The 20494-nt window shown below is 46.4% G+C and overlaps 3 protein-coding genes across 3 annotated transcripts in view; 1 reads left to right on the top strand and 2 right to left on the bottom strand.

Annotated features, from left to right (window-relative positions):
• The window catches only part of WWC2 (WW and C2 domain containing 2), a 202420-nt gene extending 187920 nt beyond the window's left edge, over positions 1–14500 (top strand). Inside the window, exons 22-23 of the mRNA XM_039250692.1 lie at positions 9372–9499; positions 11733–14500. Of these exons, the coding sequence (XP_039106623.1) occupies positions 9372–9499; positions 11733–11799 (195 nt within the window). The 3' untranslated portion in view covers positions 11800–14500. The remainder of the gene's footprint in view (positions 1–9371; positions 9500–11732) is intronic.
• A 1099-nt stretch (positions 14501–15599) lies between these two features.
• CLDN22 (claudin 22) lies at positions 15600–16214 on the bottom strand. Its single transcript, XM_039250688.1, has one exon. It carries the CDS (start codon positions 16212–16214, stop codon positions 15600–15602), a length of 615 nt encoding a protein of 204 aa, XP_039106619.1.
• A 1584-nt stretch (positions 16215–17798) lies between these two features.
• LOC120244278 (putative claudin-24) lies at positions 17799–18573 on the bottom strand. The gene is given in 2 exon segments (XM_039250687.1): positions 17799–18533; positions 18535–18573. Coding segments are annotated over 2 exon segments (774 nt in total).
• Positions 18574–20494: the final 1921 nt, after the last annotated feature.

Here is a 20494-nt window from a genome sequence, read left to right as displayed (position 1 = left end):
TGCTCCTCAGTGGGGAGGTGCCCCTGACGGGTCACCTCCACAGGTCACCGGGGCAGCACTTGCAGCGAACTCCAGGAGGCCGCGCTTGCCCAGAGCCTGGTGCACTGTCCCCATGTAAAATGAAGCGATGCCCGCGTACAGGTGTTTCTCTCCTGTTTACCTGCTCTGAGCGTATGGACCCCCTGAGTCCCGCACGTTGCTTTCTCACCCTCCTGTTTGTACTAGCCTCGCCTGTGAAAGGGCGGACGATGGCAGTGCTGTCCTTCGCAGCCCGGCCACCAGAGTCGCTCACCGCTGGTGACCGCCCCGTCCCGCCGGCCCGTTTCTGCGTCCGCTTCCCTGTGCACATGCAGACACAGCCCCACGCCCTTCTGCCCCTGCTTCCCGCAGGGCTGGACATCCGTGACATTTGCAGCGGCAGGGCGTAAAATGCCTAACGGTAGGCAAAGAGCCTGCCGACCGCCGTAAAAAATAAGCTCCCAGAAAAGCAGTTAGTGAAGGCGGCGGTGGCGCCTGGGTCTGCCTCCCTCGCCAGGAAACCCTTGGGTCTCGGGGTCGCCCTCCATAATCTTCCTTCTCCGTGGCCGAAGGTCTGTTCTGTAGCTCAGAATAAAGACTGAATCAGAGTCCGTGGCTTCGTGTGTTGTAGAACCCCCTTAGGAAGCGGAGCAAGAAACGCAGGGCTGTGAATTACGACGGACTGTGCTGTGCCCCTTATTCTGGTAGCCTTCGCGGTGTGGCTGTGACCAAATCACCGGGCCTTTCTGTGGGTCAGGCTCCCGTCGCATAAACTAAAGTTAATCACGCTCTTCTGGAATCTGGGACATAAAAAGTGGCTTCCTATGCTGTGAACCAGGCAGCTTAATCATGACTTGGGTGAGAAGGGGAGGGGGGTGCTGAGGAAGGGTTGGTATTTTTCCAAAAGAGCCTCCTGTCGCTTACAAAGCAGAAATGTCTTTTTCTTCCTCAGAGTGATTTCCCGGTCAAAATGCCAGAGTTCTATGATGCTAGCTTTTTTTACAGCTTAAAATAATACAGATGTTAACATTTTTTCAAGTTAGAACCTGCTAAGAAAATTACACATCAGAGATAACTAATACACATCACTCGACAAAATAAATCTTAACGGTCACAATGAAGTATTCAGCACTGAGACGTAACTGTCCGGAAGTTAGCTACTCTGGATTATTAACAGCTGGCAAACATTCTATGATGTATTCTGTCGCCCAGATTTTTAGAGAAAGATATAAACACAGAGATAAATGTAGTTTTCAGTGACGTATATTCTTGCTCAGCAGGGAAAGGAATGTGTTCCACAGTCAATCTTATTTCGCACAGAACAAAACCAAATTTCAAAGTGATTTTGCAGTGACTGTAAACATGTCGGTAGTTGAAAGTCAGCAGACATTAGGCTACGTAGGGGGACCGCCTTGCTAGTGCCCTTCCGCAGAGGGCAAAACAGACCCCCACACTTCCATGTCTGTGGAAGGTAACCGAAAACGGAACAGGATCCGGGGAGCCTATTTTTAATTCTGATCTGATAAAACACATCTTGGGGAGACTGGCACGTTAAGTATAGCCAGCATGTGACATCTTTCTCCGGCCTTTCCCCGATCTGCCCATTACTTAAGTCACTAACCCGATGGCTATTTCAGGATTGGTGTATTCGTGTTATAAGTTACCTGTAAGTTAGGATAACAGCAATACTCTAGTCTACTTACCAGTTCACCGATCTGATATACCATGTCGCGGCAGAAGTGACCCACTTCTCTTTACCGAATCAGTAGTTCCTTGTCTGGGACCTCACCAGGCTCCTAGTGACTGCTAACCTATCTCATCGATGGCAAAATAATCAAGAGAGAATTCTTACTGGGCAAATAAAGGCCACTTTTCTAAACAAAATCTTTCAAATCAGGGAAAGGAGAGGGGGGCACTTTCTGGAAAAGGGATCCTTTGTGGTGAAAAACATCAGACGTTAACTGCAGGGGATTATTATCAGCAAAGTACCAGGAATGCCCTTTTGCAGGTTACTTAGCTTTCCCAAAAGTGGTGTGAGTCTGATCAATTCTTCAGAAGTACTTGCTGAATAAATAAATTTTTAAAAATCTCATCTTTCCTAGGAGTGCCACAGCATTTTTATTGTCAAATCAAAAATGAGTTAGTACACTTTCACTTTGAAAATAGTTTAAGATTTAAAGAGATTATTCCAAAAATTAACATATGCTTATTGTAACAAATCAAACAGTGCAGAACTGCAGAAAGCAGCGGTTCCTCCTTGAAGTCTCATTGCCGTCGGTATTTGTGCTTCTGACTCTTTTTCATGCCGTGTACGTGTGTTAGTGTTATTGGAAGGGTTACACAAAAATAGGGTCATAAGGACAAATTTGCAAAACTTGGTGTTCTCCTGCCACTTAATTCTATGTTCTTTTATGAACAAAGGCTTTCTTGGGGCGCCTGGGTGGCTCAGTCGGTTGAGCCTCCGACTCAATTTCAGCTCATGTCTTGATCCCAGGATCCTGGGGTCAAGCTGTGCATTGGGCTCTGTGCTGAGCGTGGAGCCTGCTTAAGGCTCTCTCTCTCCCTCCCTCTGCCCCTCTTTACGCTTGTACTTGCTCTCTCTCTCTAAAATAAAATCTAAGAAAGAAGAGCTTTCCCAGGGCGCCTGGTTGGCTCAGTTGGTTAACCATCGGGCTTCAGCTCAGGTCATGATCTCTCAGTCCATGAGTCTGAGCCCCGCATCTGGTTCTCTGCTGTCAGCGTGGAGCCTGCTTCAAATCCTCTGTCTCCCTCTCTCTCTCTCTGCCCCTCCCCTGCTTGTGCGTGCTCTCTCTCAAAAAAATAAACATAAAAAAAAAAAAAAGCAGCTTTCCATATTAGTAAATGCTGCTGTCATTCATTATTTTTAAGGCATTCACTTGTTAGATATTCTGATGATAATTTCCCAGGTTTTCAGTGCCAATGAGCATTCCGGTACCTTTCTGGATTCAGTAGTGTTTCCAAAGCTTAAATACCTAGTAGAAGCATTGCTGGTCCTGAGAGCTTGGCTGTGAACCACAGTCAAAGGTCTTGTGTCTGCCATGTCTTCTAAGGCTGAAGCCCTCGTTCTTCCACTGCCTGGCCTTGATGATGCCTGAAACAGTGGGTGCAGATGGGAGGACAAGACCCTCATAACCCCCTTTTGCCGGCACCAGTTTATTTCCTCCTACAATCAGTGCTCAAGTTAATACCAGGAGGACTTGGCTCTTTCGCGTGCGGGAGGGTCTCCATGGTGGGATTGTCCAGTCCACTTAGACTGCAGGCTGCAGGCTACCGTAGCAGAGCGGTTCTTTCTTCCCTTTCCTTGTGCCAGTGCTGACTTCCAGCCTCAGTTGACCTCCCCCTCGTAAGAATTTGCTCCAGGCTACAAACAAACACAGACATTTCCTTTACAGCTCCAGCTGCCACCGCCATGACGAGTGGCCTCCACTAAGCAGGCCCACATTTTGTCTTCTGTTATTGGAGCTCAGCGCTTGGGAGGTCATGGCGAGAGAGGCTGACCGGTGCTGGGGCGGGTTGGGGGTGGGGCTCCCAAATGAGCTGAGTCTTCCTGGCCCCTAGCTCCCCTCCCCCACACCAAACCCCCTTTGGTGGAAGGGGATGAGGGACAGTTATGACTCCAGATGCTTCCTCCTGGCTCAGTAGCAGCACAGCCCCATCACCCGTGGAGACCCAGGCGTTGGGACGTCCCCTCACCCGTGGAGGCTCAGGCATTGGGACATCTACCTTGCTGTCCCCAGGACTCCAGTCCAGTAACTGTTCCCAGTCTGGTGGGTGAGAATGGTAGCACTTTGATGAGGCCTGTTTATCTGCCATTTGTGTTTATTCCGTGAGATGCCCACTCCTACCCAGTGTCCTTTTTTCTGTTGTGTTTTTCTCCTTGGAAGGCGTTTTTCAACACCTTTCTGTTATTTGAGTTACAAATGCTTTTGCTCATTCTATCATTTGCCTTTCAAACACCTTTCCAGTTACTGAAGTTCAGATGTTTGCTTGAATCTAAATCTATCAGTCTTCATTTTCTGGCTTTCTGGAGAGCCTGGTTGGTAGTCAGTAACCATTGGAAAAACCAAGGGTGTTCTAAACCTTTTGAGAGTTACTGAAGCGCATTAACCTTTAAAAGATTGTCATCTAAAAACCTGTTTTTCCCAAAGACTGACACGCATTCATTCTGCTGTGCCCCCACTGTGTGCCTGTGCGGGGAGGCCCTGGGGATTCCTGCGCCAAGGAGGTCACACAAGTCCCCACCCTCAAGCCACTTGAAAAAATAAGGCAGGGGCAGGGTGCCTCAAAAAGAATCTCTAGCACCTGGGCTGCCCACAGGTATCATTGAGAAAGTGGCCAATGTGAAGTAAAATGTGCCAGAAAGAGCCTGAGACACGGCCTTGAATGAACCAAGTCACAGCCCATCTTGTCAACGAGACAAGTGACAGTTTCTGTGGGCAGAAGAGCAGCTGGTGTGGGTTCCGTCCGGCACGAGGCAGGTTCCCAGAGCGTGCTTGGCCCCTCGGTTTCCCTGATTCCCTGGGGAGAAGTAGGAGGGGAAGTGAAGAGGAAAGTTACCCTGTTTCACCACCCAACATTTCATTTACACTTCCTTTTCCTACACCAGCTTTCCAAACAAATGCCAAATACTAACTCACGTACTTGTACGGTCTCACTCTCCCTCAAAATGCACAGTAACTTAAATTAGATTTTTGTTTCTGTCAGGTGCGGATAACTACTGTTTGTTCATATGCATTGACAAGACTGCTTCTAGATATGACATTTCCCCTCATTGAATATGTAGGTAGCGTTAAGTCTCCAGCCTCTTAACTTAATATAGTTCGTTGTCTGACACAACACAAGCAGCTTCTGACAGTATAGGCAGTTTTCAGAAACAAACCACCACCTTAAAAATCTTTATTGTGCACTTGAACGTCTATAAATTATGTTAAACAGATGCAGTCTCTGGCCTTCGGAGGCTTATGGACCCATATAGACAGCTCAGACCCCAAGGCAAACCATGAGCCAAAATCAAAATTAACAACCAGGCAGCCTCTTGGCTTTGCCTGCAAGTAGGAGTTGTCAGTGCCTTTGTGGAAGTCGGCATCCACATAATCAATAAGTCACATAGTTTCCCAATATGAAGGTAGGAAGAGTAGCAAGTAGCACATTTACACCTAAGTCCCATTTCCTACCTCACACTTTATTTATGTAGCTAAGGAACTGTCCCTTTAGATTTTGTAAGCTCTAAGTATAAATGAAACAAAATTATGATTATTTTTTCCTTGATAGTGGACAATATACACACACACGCACGCACACACATGCAGATGTATTCTTGCTGTGGGTAGTTTTCAGAATGCACGGGACATGCCTGCTTTTATCCTCGCTACATCTAATTTAACCAAGTGTTCATTTTTCTAGATGTTTAAATGCTAAATCCCAGTTGAATGAACATTGCAGCATGGAAACAGTTTAAACATGGGATTCTAGAAGGCTTGTTCAATAATTATGCTCTAGCTATTAAATACGGTGTTACGAAACTGTTAAAAAGTTACAGACTTCCATTTCCTGGTCTGGCCTGTTAGGAGCTTAGAAGCCGCTACTCGGCCCCAACAACCAGGAAAGAATCAACAATTCTTCGATCTGTCAAGAAAATGAGGTCATGGGACAAAACATTACCTCCCAAATTAGAGAGACAGGCAACAGACCGTGGCTACTCACCAGAGCAGAAACTCCGAGGGAAGTAGCACCGGGGTATGAGAACCCGCACTGGAACTGATGAACTGCTGGAGGCTCCGAATCGACAAGTCTAAGAGCTAACAACTCTAGGGGACCAGCCATGGGGAGACCCCGCAGTTTGTGAATTTTCCACCTAGGAGCTCTGGTCCTCTTAGTGAGTATCGGGGAAAAAAAACTCCTGTGCTTCCAGCAGGGTGAGGGAGAAAGTGGTCATTTTGAAATATGCCAACACATTCTGTTAACAAGACCAACCCTCAGGAGCAACGGTCTTACTAGAGTCTAACCTACAAGGATTTTATGAACACCCAACCAACTTGGGGCAAGGAAAACACCCACTCCAGCCACCCTGTCTCACCTAAGGGGCAGTTGGAGGGCTGAGAAGCACTTGTGAAGTTCTCATGTGCGGGCCCAGGCCCACCAAGAGACTGAAACCTAACTACAGGACTATAGAACACTCCCTGTCCTGCACACCTCCACTTCATTACTAAATGAACTAAATGACTAGAGTTCTAGTCGCTAGGCTTACTGTGGGTGTCAACAAAATCACCAGGCATACTGAAAGGCAAAACCCAGTTTGAAGAGATAGAAAAAGAACTGGAACCAGACTCCGATGTGGCAGGGATGTTGGAATTATCAGGAATTTAAAACAGCTGTAATCAATGCTCTAAGGGCTCTAATGGGAAAAGTCGACAACGTTATAAGAACAGATGGTCAATAAAAGCTGAAAGAAAAAGGGAATTCTAAGAAAGAACCAAAAAGAAATGCTACAGATCAAAAACACTATAAAAGAAATGAAGAATACCTGTGATGGGCTTGTTACCAACTAGATATGGCAGAGGAAAGACTCTCTGAGCTTGAGGATCAAAACTGAAAATCAAAGAGAAAAAAGACTGGGGAGAATAAAAGGAACAGAGTATCTCAGACCTGTGGGACAATTACAAAAGGTGGAACTCACACATAATGGGAATACCAGAAGAAAGAAGACAGAGAAAAACGGAAGAAACATTTAAAGCAATAATGGTTGAGAATTTCTCCAAATTCACATCAGACACCAAACTACAGGCCAAGGAAGCTCAGAGAACATTAGTCTGGATAGATGCACAAAACTCTACACCTAGAGTTCAGACCTCCAAAAATCACAGATATAGGAAAAATCTTGAAAGAGGCCAAAGTGAAAGAACACTTAACTTACATAACAGCGAAGATAAGAATTACAGATGACTTCTTAGAACCCATGCAAACAAGTAGAGTGGGGTGAAATATTTAAGGTGTTCGCGGGGGTGGGGGTGGGGGGTTGGAACGGGACACCACCAACTGAGAATTCTATACCCAACAAAATTTTCTTCAGGTCTGAAAAAGAAATACTTTCTCAGACAAATGAAAATTGAGAAAATGTGTTGTCAGTAGACCTGCCTAGCAAGAAATGTTATAAGAAGCTCTTCAGGGCTTAGGAAAATAATCTAGGCCAGAAACTTGGATCTGTATAAAGAAAGGAAGAGCACTCAGGAAGGAATTAGTGACTGTAAAGTTAAAACTTTTATTTTTCTTAATTCTTAATTGATCTAAGTTTGTTCCAAATAACAGTAGCAACAATGTATTTCACATATATATGCTTATGTACAAGTGAAATGACAGCAATGATACAAGGAACAAGAGGGAGAGATTAGTAATATTTTATTATTATAACGTACTTGTACCCCATACTATGTACTTAATACATAGTGCCCCATACTATGGTGTTTTGCATATTACAAAATATGAGACAACTCGTTAAAAATTTTAAAAAGTATAATTCACATGCTAAGAAAGGAGAGAAAATGGAATAATGTGAGTGGCCCAATTAAAACCACAAAAGGCAGAAAAAATAATAGAAGGCCAAAACAAAGAGCAAGGGCAGTGACTAGAAAACAACAACAAATATGGCAGATCCCAATCCAGCCAGATCAACAGTCACTTTAAACACTGATGATCTGAATTTGCCAATTCAAAGAAATTGTCAGAGTTGAACAAAAGATAAGACCCAACTATATGTTTTTGACAAAAAACCTATTTTATGTATAAAACACATATAGGCTAAAAGTAAAGGGATAGAGAAAAATATACCATGCTAACACTAATCAAAACAAACTTGGAGTAGCCATATTAATCTGAGACAGACATCTGAGCATAAAAAGTTGTCTAGTATAAAGGAGGGCATTATGTAATGATTAAAACAGCCAGTCTTCCAAGACGACATAACACATTTTTCATGTGTGTGTACTTAACACAGCATCACAATATGTGAGGCAAAAACTGATAGGGCTGCAAGGAAAACAAGGTGTATCTACTTTTACAGTTGGAGACTTCAGTACCCATTTTTCAGAAATGGACAGCTCCCAGAAGCAGAAAGTCAGTAAAGACATAGTTGAACTCAACCACACTATTAATTAGCTAGACATAATTGACATCCATAGACTACTTCATCTAACAGCAGAACTGACATTCTCCTCAAGCTCACATGGAACATTCATCAAGATAGACCACGTTTTGTACCATAAAATTTAACTTCAAAATGTAAAAGAATACAGGTCATACAGTGCCTACTCTCAGACCACAGTGGAATAAAACTAGAAATCAATAACAGAAAAATAGCTGGAAAATCCCAAAGTACTTGGAGACCTACAACACATTTTTAAATAAGACGTGTGTCAGAAAAAGAAATCTCAAGAGAAAACATATTTTGAACTAAATGAACATGAAAGGCTAACTTACCAAAATTTGCATGGTGCAGCAAAAGCAGTCCTTAGAGGAAAATGTATAGCAGTGATTGTATATACTGGAAAAGAAGAAAGACTTAAAGTCCATAATCTAAGTTTCTGCCTTAGAAAACTGGGAAAAGAAGAGTAAATTGAATCCAAAGCATTCAGAAGAAAAATAATAAAAATTAGGTAATTCTCAAATAAATTGAAAACAAGAAATCATTCAATAGCAAGTTTGCAGGATACAAGGTTAATAAAGTCAGTTGCTTTTCTGTATGCTAGTGATGAACAAGTAGGATTTGAAATTAAAAACACAATACGATTAGCACCCACTAAAATGAAATGCTTAGTTATATATCTAACAAAATATGTATACGTTCTAAGTGAGGAAAAATACAAAGTCTGATGAATGAAATCAAAGAATTAACTAAATGGAGAAGAGAGTCCATGTTCATGAATAGAAAGATTTAATAAGGTCAAGATGTTCTTCCCAAATTGACCTCTAGATTTAATGCAATTCCAATTAATATTCCAGCAAATTATTTTGTGCATATAGACAAAATGATTCTGAAGTTTATGTGGAGAGACAAAAGACACATGATAGGTAACACAATATTGAAGGAGGCAGAGCTGCAGGACTGACATTACCCAACTTCAAGACTTCCTGTAAAGCTAATGTAATCAAGACAGTGTGGTATTGATGAAAGAATAGACAGAGAGGTGAGTGGAGCATAATAGCCCAGAAATAGGCCCACGTGCGTATGGATATGGTCAACCGACCTTTGACAGAGGAACAAAAGCAAGCCTCGCGGCCCGGCTTCGGGGCTCTCTAATGAGCATTCCGTGGGGTTTTGTTCTTATTCCCTCTGCCAGGCCGAACAGTCCGAAGAGGAGCAGAAGCAGGACTTGAACGCGGAGAAACTGATGCGGCAAGTGTCCAAGGACGTGTGCCGGCTGCGAGAGCAGAGCCGGAAGGTGCCGCGCCAGGTGCAGTCCTTCAGGTAGGCAGCCCACCCCGCCAGTGCTCCCGGGTCGTCCTCCACGCGGTCTGAGTTCTGTGGGAGTCACCTCGGAGTCGCTGGGAGCTCACAGTAGCCCGTGAGACCCGTTGGGACGTCTGTGCTTCCGTTTGCTCCTCCCTGAGGTTACAACACCCCCCTTCCGGCGGTGATCCTGCCCCCCTGACAGCGGCCCTGATCCCTGACAATGGCCCTGACCCCTGACAGCGGGCCCTGACCCAAGCAAAGCCTGGTTCCCCAAGAACTCAGGGTGTCCCCGGCTCTTAGAAGCAGTCGCCACATCTCACTGAGAAATCTTGATGCAAAATACAAAAAGCATGTATCTTCGGGTCTTTTGTTGTTCGCTCGTTCAACAGACGACCCCCCGCAACGCCGTGGTGTCATGGATGCCCCCCCACCCCGGCCCCCGTAGGTTGGGCTGGGCCGGGTTGGGGGGATACACCCTGGGAGCCTGGGCACGGGCCTGGGTGGCAGAGCCGGGTTCTCTGCCCGAAGCATGAGGGGGACACTCCTGGTTTCACCCAGAATCGCCCCGTGTTCCCCCACTGTCTCGTTTCTCACGGAAAGTTCGAAATAGGAGTCTTGTGTGAAACATCTGATCCTGGTGCACACCCCGCCTGCGCCAAAGGAATCCATTAGCAGGGAGTGTTCAGTTTTTGGTTCCTCCGTAAGGCTTTCAGTGATGTCATGATCAGGCTTACTTGCCTTTTTTATTTTTACTTTTTATTATTCTTTAAGAGTTTTTTTTTTTTTAGGTTTATTTTGAGAGAAAGAGAGAGCAAGTAGGAGAGGGCAGAAAAAGAGAGAGAGAATCCCAAGCAGAGCTGGGATCAAGAACAGAATCCCACATCAAGAACCAGATGTGGGTGGCTTAGTCGCTTGAGCCACCGACTTCAGCTCGGGTTACGATCTCACGGTTTGTGGGTTCGAGCCCCACATACTGACAGCTCAGAGCCGGGAGCCTGCTTCGGATTCTGTGTCCCCCTCTCTCACTGTTCCTCCCCCACTCACACTCTGTCTCTCTCAAAAATAAAGATCGCCAAAAAATTGTTTTAATTAAAAAAAGAGCCAATACTTAGTGGACTGAGCCACCCTGGTGCCCTAAGGGTTTATTTTTTTAAGTCCCTACACCCAGCATGAGGCTCAGACTCAACAACCCCAAGATCAAGAGTCGCTCGCTCTACCGACTGAGTCAGCCGGAGGCCCATCACTTGCCTTTTTTTAAGTCTTGCTTTTATCTCTTCTGGAATCAAACAAATGTAAAGGATGCAATACCACAAAGATAACTCACTGCAGTTCCCACCATTGTCATTTCCCTTTCTTCCCTTCCCTTTCCTTAGTCTTTTGAGCTTTTCCACCTCAGCGCTTACTTCTTCACCTCGCTCTTCCTCCACCATCTAGATAGACTCTTATTTTCCCAAAGGAAGGCTGGTGCTTTATTCTTTCTTTTTTTTCTTTTTTCTTTTTTCTTTTCTTTTCTTTTTTTTTTTTTCTTTTGCTTTATTCTCCTTCGTGGCCCCCGTCGTGCCGGGTGTAACATAACACATCTTCAGTTGATGGGATACAGTGTATGGTGTGAAGATTTTGTACCAAAGTAGATAGATTGCTCCTGTCTTTGGTAACTATACAACCCCAAAACCTTATTTATTTATTTTTTTTAATACTCTCCTAACCTCTGAAAACCATTGTGCCCTATGTTCCTCTGCTTCTGCCTTTCGAGCTGTTTCTCCTGATCGCTGTTTTGGGGTGCGGGACCGATCTGCCTTTACTCCAGTCACGTTCCTTTGTTTCCCTTCGTTTGGAGTCATGGTGTCACTCCACCCTTACCTTAGTAGGACAGTATGGATTTTGAAGGATTTTCCCGATACCATGTACTTCTCTACGGGGCCCTGAGAAGTTCCCTGGGACCCTGGACCTCCCGTGTTCTCGACTTAGTTCAGAAGCACTCCTAACTGATGGTGTGCAAACCGCCCCACCCTGGAGATCCGGGAAGGCGTGTACCGCCTCGGTCTGCGGGTGATTTGCCGGGAGCCCGAGCTGCCGCCCTCCTTCATCGTGTCCTCTCGCAGAAGGCGTCGATCTTGATTTTATGGCGTTCTGCCCAAGGAAACGGTCTCCTGTCCAGGCTTGCGGAGCTCTGGGGACAATTTTCAGGGGTCACAGAGTATTTTCAGCATCATATTCAAGTCCATTTATTTCTCACCCCTGACTCTAGGGAGAAGATCGCCTACTTCACCAGGGCGAAGATAAGCATCCCGTCCCTGCCGGCCGATGATGTGTGAACACGTCCCTGAAGAAATCCTGTGGTCTCCTGCCCTTTCTTAGGGAGGGCACAAGACTGAGCGTTTGTTTGCTTCGGGGGCGGGGGGGGGGTTCTTTTTGTTACATAACTATCAACTCTTAAAGAGCTTTTATTTCGCATCAGATTTTCAACATGTTAATTTGTAAAGTACCTTGAATGTAATTCTTGTATGTTTAATAGAGAAAAGAAATCAGATAACCAAAACGGGCTGATCGGGTACACGAACGTCCGGTGCCTGCGTATTGCCCACGGGCCGTATTTTCTAGAAGTGGGACAGAGGCAGCACCCCTTGCCTGTCCCGGTGAGCCAGCCGTTGAGAACTAGCCGGGCCGAGCAGAAGGTGATTTTTGCTTTTCCTTGGCTGTGCGGTGAGCAGACCGCCGAGCCCCGGCCGGGCGGTGCTGCGTACAGGAGGCCAGCCCTGCCGACTTCAAGTCCAGTGTCAACGCCTTTCCGGCGCCACCTGAGAAACAGGCGTTTGCGCTCACGGCCGCCACCTCTGTCGGAGCCCTTGTTTCCTTAAAACAGCTTCCTTTTTGTCCTTTTCTTTTAGTCTACAGAAGGCAGACTGCGGTGAGGGTCCCAGCACAGCAAGGAGCAGCGCTCCTGTGATTGGCCACCTCCAGAGCAGGGTAGAGGAAGGGAGAGAGCGGGGAGCCTGCACACCGCCAGCGGGCCCCTCGGAGCACCGGCCGCCTCTGACACAGCTGGGCTCGTGTCCGCGCTGCGAGGGGTTGCGGGGTCCCGGCTTGCGCCCATATGCTGTGGCCTGAGTGTGAGGATGGCCCCCCGCCCGCCACGCGGGGGCCACCGTGATGCCCCCGGTCCCCACCCGCCACGTGGAGGGACCCGCAGCAGCGCGCGCCTGGGGAAACCGGGAGTCCTGGCTGAATCAAAGTCGCCAAAAAGAAATTTGTTTTCACTTTATTAAACAGATTTCTAACATTTGCTAGAAATTATCTTGCAGCTCTCGTTTTTAGGGCATCCTGTCTGCAATTTGCGGCGAGGAGGGCCAAGAGAAGAGTGTGCCTGGGGGGAGATTGTTGATTGGAAATCTCAGCCACAGCAGTTGTGTAAGAAAACAGTTCTCAATGAACTAATGTCGAGAGAGAAAATGGCTCCAGGTCCCCCCGTGTAGACTGTCTGTCAGCCCACCGGCCCCACGCACTGCCTACACGGAACTCGGAACTCGCCTGCTCTGCCCGCATAAAGGCTTTTGAAATAAAAAGCATTTATGCGACTTAACTCATACTTATCAGTCAGTTCTCCTGGAAGAGGCAGTTTTTGGTCAGCCATCTTACATAGCAAACTACATGTTTATTTGGGGTTTTTTGAGAAATACAAAATCCTCTTAAAGGGACAGAGCCCTTAAAAAAAATAAGAAGTTCTATTTCTCAGCATCCTCAGCAAGAGTTTTCAGTTTCTTGTAAGTAATTATTACATATTTTGGAAAGTTCATTTTAGCAGAATCCAAATTCGAAGTAAGCAATTCCTGAGCCTAGAACTTTACTTTTTCCCAAGTTGTCCCACCACTTCTCTCTAAAAGTCCCTGAAGCCGTAACTGGATGTGACACCACTCTGAACAAAAACCAGCCTCGCGACTGCGCCTTCTATCAGATGACTAAGGAAAACCAGGGCAGGAATGCCGTTCACCCTTGTCAAGGTCAAATGTGAAAGACAGAAGTTTATTTAATATAGAGCTAAATGAAGGTCAGCCGTTTTCAGCTTCGTAGTGTGACCGTGAAAATGTTTATAGAATTATGTGTAGTTGTACCGTACGATTTTATTTTCTTCATTTATTTATTTACGGTCTTATTTATGTTCTGTTTAATATATAGTTCGGTTCTGGCCATTTTAAATGTTTGACACAGAAGAGGCTATATTGGACTATCTACACCTTTATAAATAATCTTCCTCAGATTAGCTATTCACTCTTTGTAACACAAAAAGTTTCAGACAAGAATACAAGAATAAAATCTGTCTCAGGCTGGTAGTTAACAGTTGTGACCAAGATGCTTCTGGTTTTATTTTACAAGATGTGCTCCTTTCTAACATGAGAAGTGAACTTATTTTAATATAATCCTTTTCCACACTTTAAAAATCAGCAATAGTGTTATGTATTTACAGGCAGCTTTTCACAATTCTGTCCTATTTGTACTAACCCAAATGATTCACAGTGACAAAACATTTTAATAACTTGATCACAAGACTATATGAACAATATGAATTTTAATATTATAAATACTATTTTTTAAAGGTAGAATCTATTCTGCACAGGGTAAAAAGAATGTAATATTTAGGTCTCAATTTTGAATTATCAGTATGTTATTATAATTTTGTATATTGGAATCTAAGTTACAGGTACAAAAAAATATTGCTAGCCAAATGAACAAAGTTTAGCTGAATCTCTGTGGCATGCAAATCAAATTTAAAATCTTTTTTTTTTTTTTGCTATTACTTTATCTATATTGTATTAAATATCAAAAGCTCAGGACTGAACTAAATATTTAATCAGGTTAAATTCTGAATATGTTTCTGTTTTAATTTGTCTCGTTTGTCAAAGTATGCAAATACATCACATAGATTAACTTTGGTTTCTGCACTTTTCCTGTGTGTGTGGGTGGAAAAAAGTTCAGTGTTTTTCTTTTTTTAAACAAAGATGCATATTGCCTCATACTTTATTTCAGTGTCGTTTATTGTTTAATTTCCCTGATTGCTGCAAACCAGAGTTTACTTGAGCCACGTACCGAGCAAATGTAAAATCTGTCACGAGGAACTTCCCAAGCCAGCAAGCAGTTGAGCAATATGGATTGCTGATAGAAATAAAAATGGCCTATATTCAGAGTGGGAGTAAAAGAAGGGGCTTCCAGGGTGAGGTCTGCCATCCGCACCCACCCTGGCTAGCCCTCTGGTCAGCTGGCCGGCAGGCCGTGGTCCTGGGAGCCTCTTGGCCAGCTCGCCCCGGCCCTGACCTGCACTCCCCCCACCCCCACCGTGGCTGCTCCACAGGGACAGGGGTGGTGCCAGCCGTCCCCTGCAGAGCACAGGACACAGGAGGCAAAGCACGCCTGTGTGGTAGGTTTTACGTGGATCTTCCCGTACACCAGACCCCGCCCTCCTTTGCGGGCAGGAATGAGCGTGGCCGGCTTTGGGGAAAGGCTCCATAGAGGCACAGAGGTGTTTGAATAAAAAGGAGATGATGGGTCCCGCCCCCCCCTTACCTCCTGGGCTTTCCAAGAACCAGCAATTTCTTACTATAATCTAATATACATTTTCAATAACTAATGCAACGGGACTTTAATTTCAGTCTAATAGGGGATCTTACACATGTGAAAGCAGCAGACGATCAGCAGTAATATTTCCAGTTGCCAAAATGATCTGTACTATGAGTGACCCCTTCAAAGATATGGAAGCACTAATAGAATGTTTTATTTACCAGTCCTGTGCGATCACTGAATCTATTTCAAAATTGAGAAAACTCATCCACAGTAATGAGTGTGATTACTATTAAGTCTTGAATGGTTTTGGTCTCAGAATAGAAAGAAGATAACAGTGGTTTATTGTCCTAGAAGGAAATTACAGTTTAAGAAGCCAGTAGCCACAGTTTAAAAAACAAATGCATTTTAGGAAAGTAAAAAGCACAGTGAACGGGTAGGTGTGCATCAGGAAATCCTACCAAACCCAGAGAGGCGTGAGCTTCTCGATGAGTGGATGCCACTGATTCTTTCTGGCTTAGATTTTCAGATGGGCTTTTCTCATCTCCAGGTGCGGCCGGTGACACTACATCTCTACCGCCGCATAGGTGCCCGAAGCCGGAGCCGCCTGGGGAGCGCAGGCCGCACAGTTGAGCAGGCACCCTCCCAGGAGGAGGGAAAGCCCGGCGGACCAGCCCAGAAAGAGGGCTTCCCCAAACTCCCAGCGGGGCACGATCTCCGGCACGGTGTCGTCCCAGAACTCCTGGACGGTCATGTGGGCCACCCAAGACACCGGGGCCAGGGCCGCGACGCCTGCCGCCCAGAGCAGAGCCCCTCCCAGGACCCGCAGTCCCTTCTTGAGGCCTGGCCGCGTCTCTCCGATCCTCAGGCAGTCCAGGCCAAAGCCGGAGACCAGCAGGCCCAGGAGCCCCAGGCCGTTGGACAGGAACATTAAAATCCTGGAGATCCTGAGTTCGGCCGGCAGAGCCAGGAAGGACTCAAAGTCCTTGCACTGCGTCCCCACTTCCTCTTGGACGACGCAGGCTTGCCAGAGTCCCATGGTCCAGTTCTCCATTTCGTTCAAGTCCAGGTTGAGGTTTTTCCATTGTGGCAGGTAGTTTGTAAGACAGGACAAAGCCCATCCCAGCAAAGAGAATGAAATTCCAGCTAGTTGTGCCACGCTTCGAAATGCCAAAGCCATGGCAGACCCCCGGCAGCTTGAGCCAGACTCACTCCTGCCTTCCGAGCGCTGCGCAGAGACCTGTGACACCTTAAGCTATCACTTCAGAGCTGGGAACGATTTCTTCATTGTGTGTAGAGGATTCTTGCCAGAGTGGCTATTGTTTGAAAAGGTGTTGACTAGGTTTCAGAAAAGGATAGAGGGAAATAAGTCTGCCAGCCAGCAATGCCAAGGTGTGGCCAGCACCCTGTCCACGTCCCAGGGGCTGACTCCGTAGTCGCAGTTTGTCTCCAAAATAACACTGGGTAGGACTGATCCTCCTTTCATTGTTAACATCTAAATGGCTTTCGCGTTGTTCCCAAGCTTTCTAGCAAGTCGAAGAATTAACAAGTCCCGATGCAAAATGTTTGCCGACAGTTTGGCCTCAGCTCCCACCACCTGCTTTCTATATGACTAATTGCACCTGTCCAGATTGTCACCTGTTACCTAACACTCTCCCATTTCAATACGTGTGTCATGGTAATAGTGAATGTTACCGCTTTTTAAAAGTAAGTTCAAGAAATACTTCTTATCAGAAATCTCTCTAGATCTTAAATCAAGTCTGGTTTTTGAAGACCCGTTAGCTACGTACACCACATAACATAGGAAGCAATACCGAACGCCAAACCCCAAGCATCAGGTCTACTTACTTACATGCCTTTCTGTCAGATTCGTGCACATGTGCGTGCACACTTCCTTTTTTTTTTTTTTTTTCCCCCTAAATATGCTTTCTGTGTCATGGAGAAGGTAACCAGTAGGACTTTGAAGGTCAGGATAAACATCCCTTCTGGTTCACTACTGATGTATATATCCCCATGCCTATCAGTTTTAACCAAACAAAGGAAAGTTTTTATTGAGGAGATGAACCATCAATATCTGGATCTCAAGCAAAATATTTCTCGAATTTTTTTTTTGAAACTTTGGAAGGAAGAGACAGGAGGGATTGGCCGGTATGTTGAATCTTGAGAGTACCTCGATATACTGAAACCCATAAGCCTAGAATCCTGTCACACAGGGTCCTTAGTCATCTCCTACACAAACTGCGTGTGTTCAAAGAAGACCAGGGTCATTGTTGTGGAAATAAAACTCTGGGATAGGCTTACCAGGGGGTATTGCTAATGCAGAATGTTTAAAAGATTGCAGATTGGGGGGTTTTTTTCCTTAGGAAATAGAAACTATTATTATTCCCAGCTATCAACAAAAAAATCAAAAACAACGTTCCTAATATAAAATTTAACACATCAAAGCTTAATTCTGATTAGAAGGGGCAGCCACCACCACATTTTGATTTAAATAACCAGATCGATGAAATTATTTTTGCTTATCCCTATGTAATGCTTCCCATGTAATCTTCTTTTAGATGGAAGACTTGCCTCTTTATTCTCCAGATTTGGGAAGGAAGAGGGGATCTAGTTTAGAAAAGTAGCTATTTGGCGAGAAAATGGGAGCAGCACAGATTTAGTTACATGACAAAGGCCCCTTTCAAGCGTAGACCCCACGCGCCCCGTCCCGTCCGGTCCTGTCAGTTGATGTGGAAAGACGCGTCCCTCTGCTCTTGCCAAAGGCTTACACTCTGGGGTCTGCCGTTCCATTTTCCAGGCACAGACACTGAGTCTGCGTCTCCACCACCGCATAGGTGCCCGAAGCCGGAGCCGCCTGGGGAGCGCAGGCCGCACAGTTGAGCAGGCACCCTCCCAGGAGGAGGGAAAGCCCGGCGGACCAGCCCAGAAAGAGGGCTTCCCCAAACTCCCAGCGGGGCACGATCTCCGGCACGGTGTCGTCCCAGAACTCCTGGACGGTCATGTGGGCCACCCAAGACACCGGGGCCAGGGCCGCGACGCCTGCCGCCCAGAGCAGAGCCCCTCCCAGGACCCGCAGTCCCTTCTTGAGGCCTGGCCGCGTCTCTCCGATCCTCAGGCAGTCCAGGCCAAAGCCGGAGACCAGCAGGCCCAGGAGCCCCAGGCCGTTGGACAGGAACATTAAAATCCTGGAGATCCTGAGTTCGGCCGGCAGAGCCAGGAAGGACTCAAAGTCCTTGCACTGCGTCCCCACTTCCTCTTGGACGACGCAGGCTTGCCAGAGTCCCATGGTCCAGTTCTCCATTTCGTTCAAGTCCAGGTTGAGGTGCTTCCAATGTGGCAGATAAGTTGTAATAACGGACAGAACCCATCCCAGCAAAGATAATAAAAGTCCAACAAACTGCATCACCACTCGAAGCACTAACGCCATTGCAACAAATGTTACAACTGCGGCCACCCCTATGGGAGCCACTGGCTTTCGTGGCTGACAGTAGTGTGACGGGTCTTGGTCCTAGGCTGCCCAGAATATAAGCTTTGGCCATTAACTCTTTGGAAACTCTGAAATGCGTTTTTGTTCTTCTCGAATATAATGTTTCATGTAAAGGACGAAGGACCCTGTTAAAACTATGAGTTGGGCTTTCTGATAAGGATTTGATCTGTTACCTTCCAATTTGCTTGGTAAAATTATATCCCCAATGCTTGATGGTTATAAGTCTAAGGATGAACAAAGAAGGCTCTATGACCCCTCACCCTAAAACACAACAGAAATCTTTGTGCTTCAATATGGATTAATTAGATCTTAAGTGGTGATAAAAGGCCAGCTCTTTCCGCAACAGGACTTCATTGTAATAGCCGAATCTGAGATTTCAGGGATGCAAAACAAGACCTTGTAAAGAAAGGTAGACTGTTTCCCTATAATCTTTATTCTCCTTGGACTTCCTTAACCTACATGAGAGCCTGGCCCTCCTTGAGTGTCACAGGCACTCAGTGGGGACTTGGCAGGGAAGTTTCCTCGGATTCCTTTGAAAGGTAGAGGCCGGTTCACTGGGTTAATTAAAATGAAAAAGACCCAAGACTGATGCCCAGAGGTGCTAAGTGGGGAGGGGAGGATCCTGGGAAGCTCTTAAGATTTCCTCCATCTATGTCAAGGACTTGGGATAGAGCAGGATTTCTCAGTATCGGGGATGTGTGTGTGTGTTTGTATGTGTGTGTCCAAAGCTGGGCTGTCTTTGCCGTCCTTTAAGCCACAGAGTCAAAGCACCACCAGGCAGGAAGACTCCCAACGATCCGGCACAAAAGCTCTGGTGTGAAAACAACAGCCATAATGGGAGCTGACCTTGGAGGCTTCATTTTGTTTGTCTTTTCGATTTAGGCCACACCTTGAGAGCATAGTTCTGCAGAGCGTGACCCCCTCAGAGAATCCAGGGCCTCCCGGGGTGGAACAAGAGGTCACATGCTCCGGATTCCCAGGGCTGCTCCGGGGCCCCACAAACCCAGCCCCTTTCTGCAAGGGGCCCCGGGGCTCCTGCACCCACAGCGGGAAGGTAGGATCCGACGGGCTTGCGTGGGACACAACAGAAAGGCTCTTCAAATGAAGCCATTGCCCCGGAGGATCCTAACCTGCTGAAACACAACCGCTGGCCTTCACGACCTGGTGGTTGACTCTAGTCCAGGGTCAGAGAAGAGGCTTTATGTCGTTGCTCAACGGGAGATGGGAGAGACCCAGAACCCCGATCGTGATGTGCCCAAAGGAAGCCACAGAGTCATTAGGGGAATGGTGCTTCCTTGAGTCTTTGTCATCATTTTATGTTAAAAACAAAAAAAAAGATCTTCACTTTTACAGATTTTCAGAATCCCTTAGATACACTGCTGTCCTCAATATACTAAAATAAAAGGCGGTTTAGGTTTGCACAAAGATGTAAGAGTCCAGAAAGGGCGAGCGATTTGTCCCAAGGCCTCAGCACCAGGAGCTGGGCTGATGGGGAGCTAGGCCTTTCCTTCCGGGAGGCGGCAAGGACGCAGAGAGCTCTGGAGAGCAATCGTTCAGCGTCACGAGGAGGTGATTCTGAATATCACAATGTGTGCGAGTGTGCACGCGTGTGTGCATGTGTGCCTGTGCGTGCGTGCACATGTGATGGAATGGAATAAAGAGGCCGCCTTGCCCTGGGAGGCCGTGACCTTTCCTTCCCAGCACGAGAGCGCTGCAGCTCCCCACTGCCCCCTGCGCAGACCGGACAAACCAGAGTCGCTCCAGGGAGCTGGGTTTGCAGGATTCTGTGGGAATCCTCAAACATTCTGGAGCTTACCATTTGAGCACCAGGACCACTGGCCTTGCAGCCAGGAGCTAAGCCTGGGACTGCAGGCTGCAGACAAGGTGGCGAGGCGGGTGGATGGCTCTGGCCTTTGCCCACCCCCTCCCTTCTCCACCTACCTCTTGATCTTTGCTTTTCTGCTCAAGGTGGC

This window comes from Hyaena hyaena, unplaced genomic scaffold (assembly GCF_003009895.1).
Source record: "Hyaena hyaena isolate Hyena2069 unplaced genomic scaffold, ASM300989v1 scaffold_377, whole genome shotgun sequence".
Lineage (NCBI taxonomy): Eukaryota > Metazoa > Chordata > Mammalia > Carnivora > Hyaenidae > Hyaena > Hyaena hyaena.
Note: the sequence above shows the minus strand (reverse complement) of the source record. Positions and strands in the feature narration are given on the sequence as shown.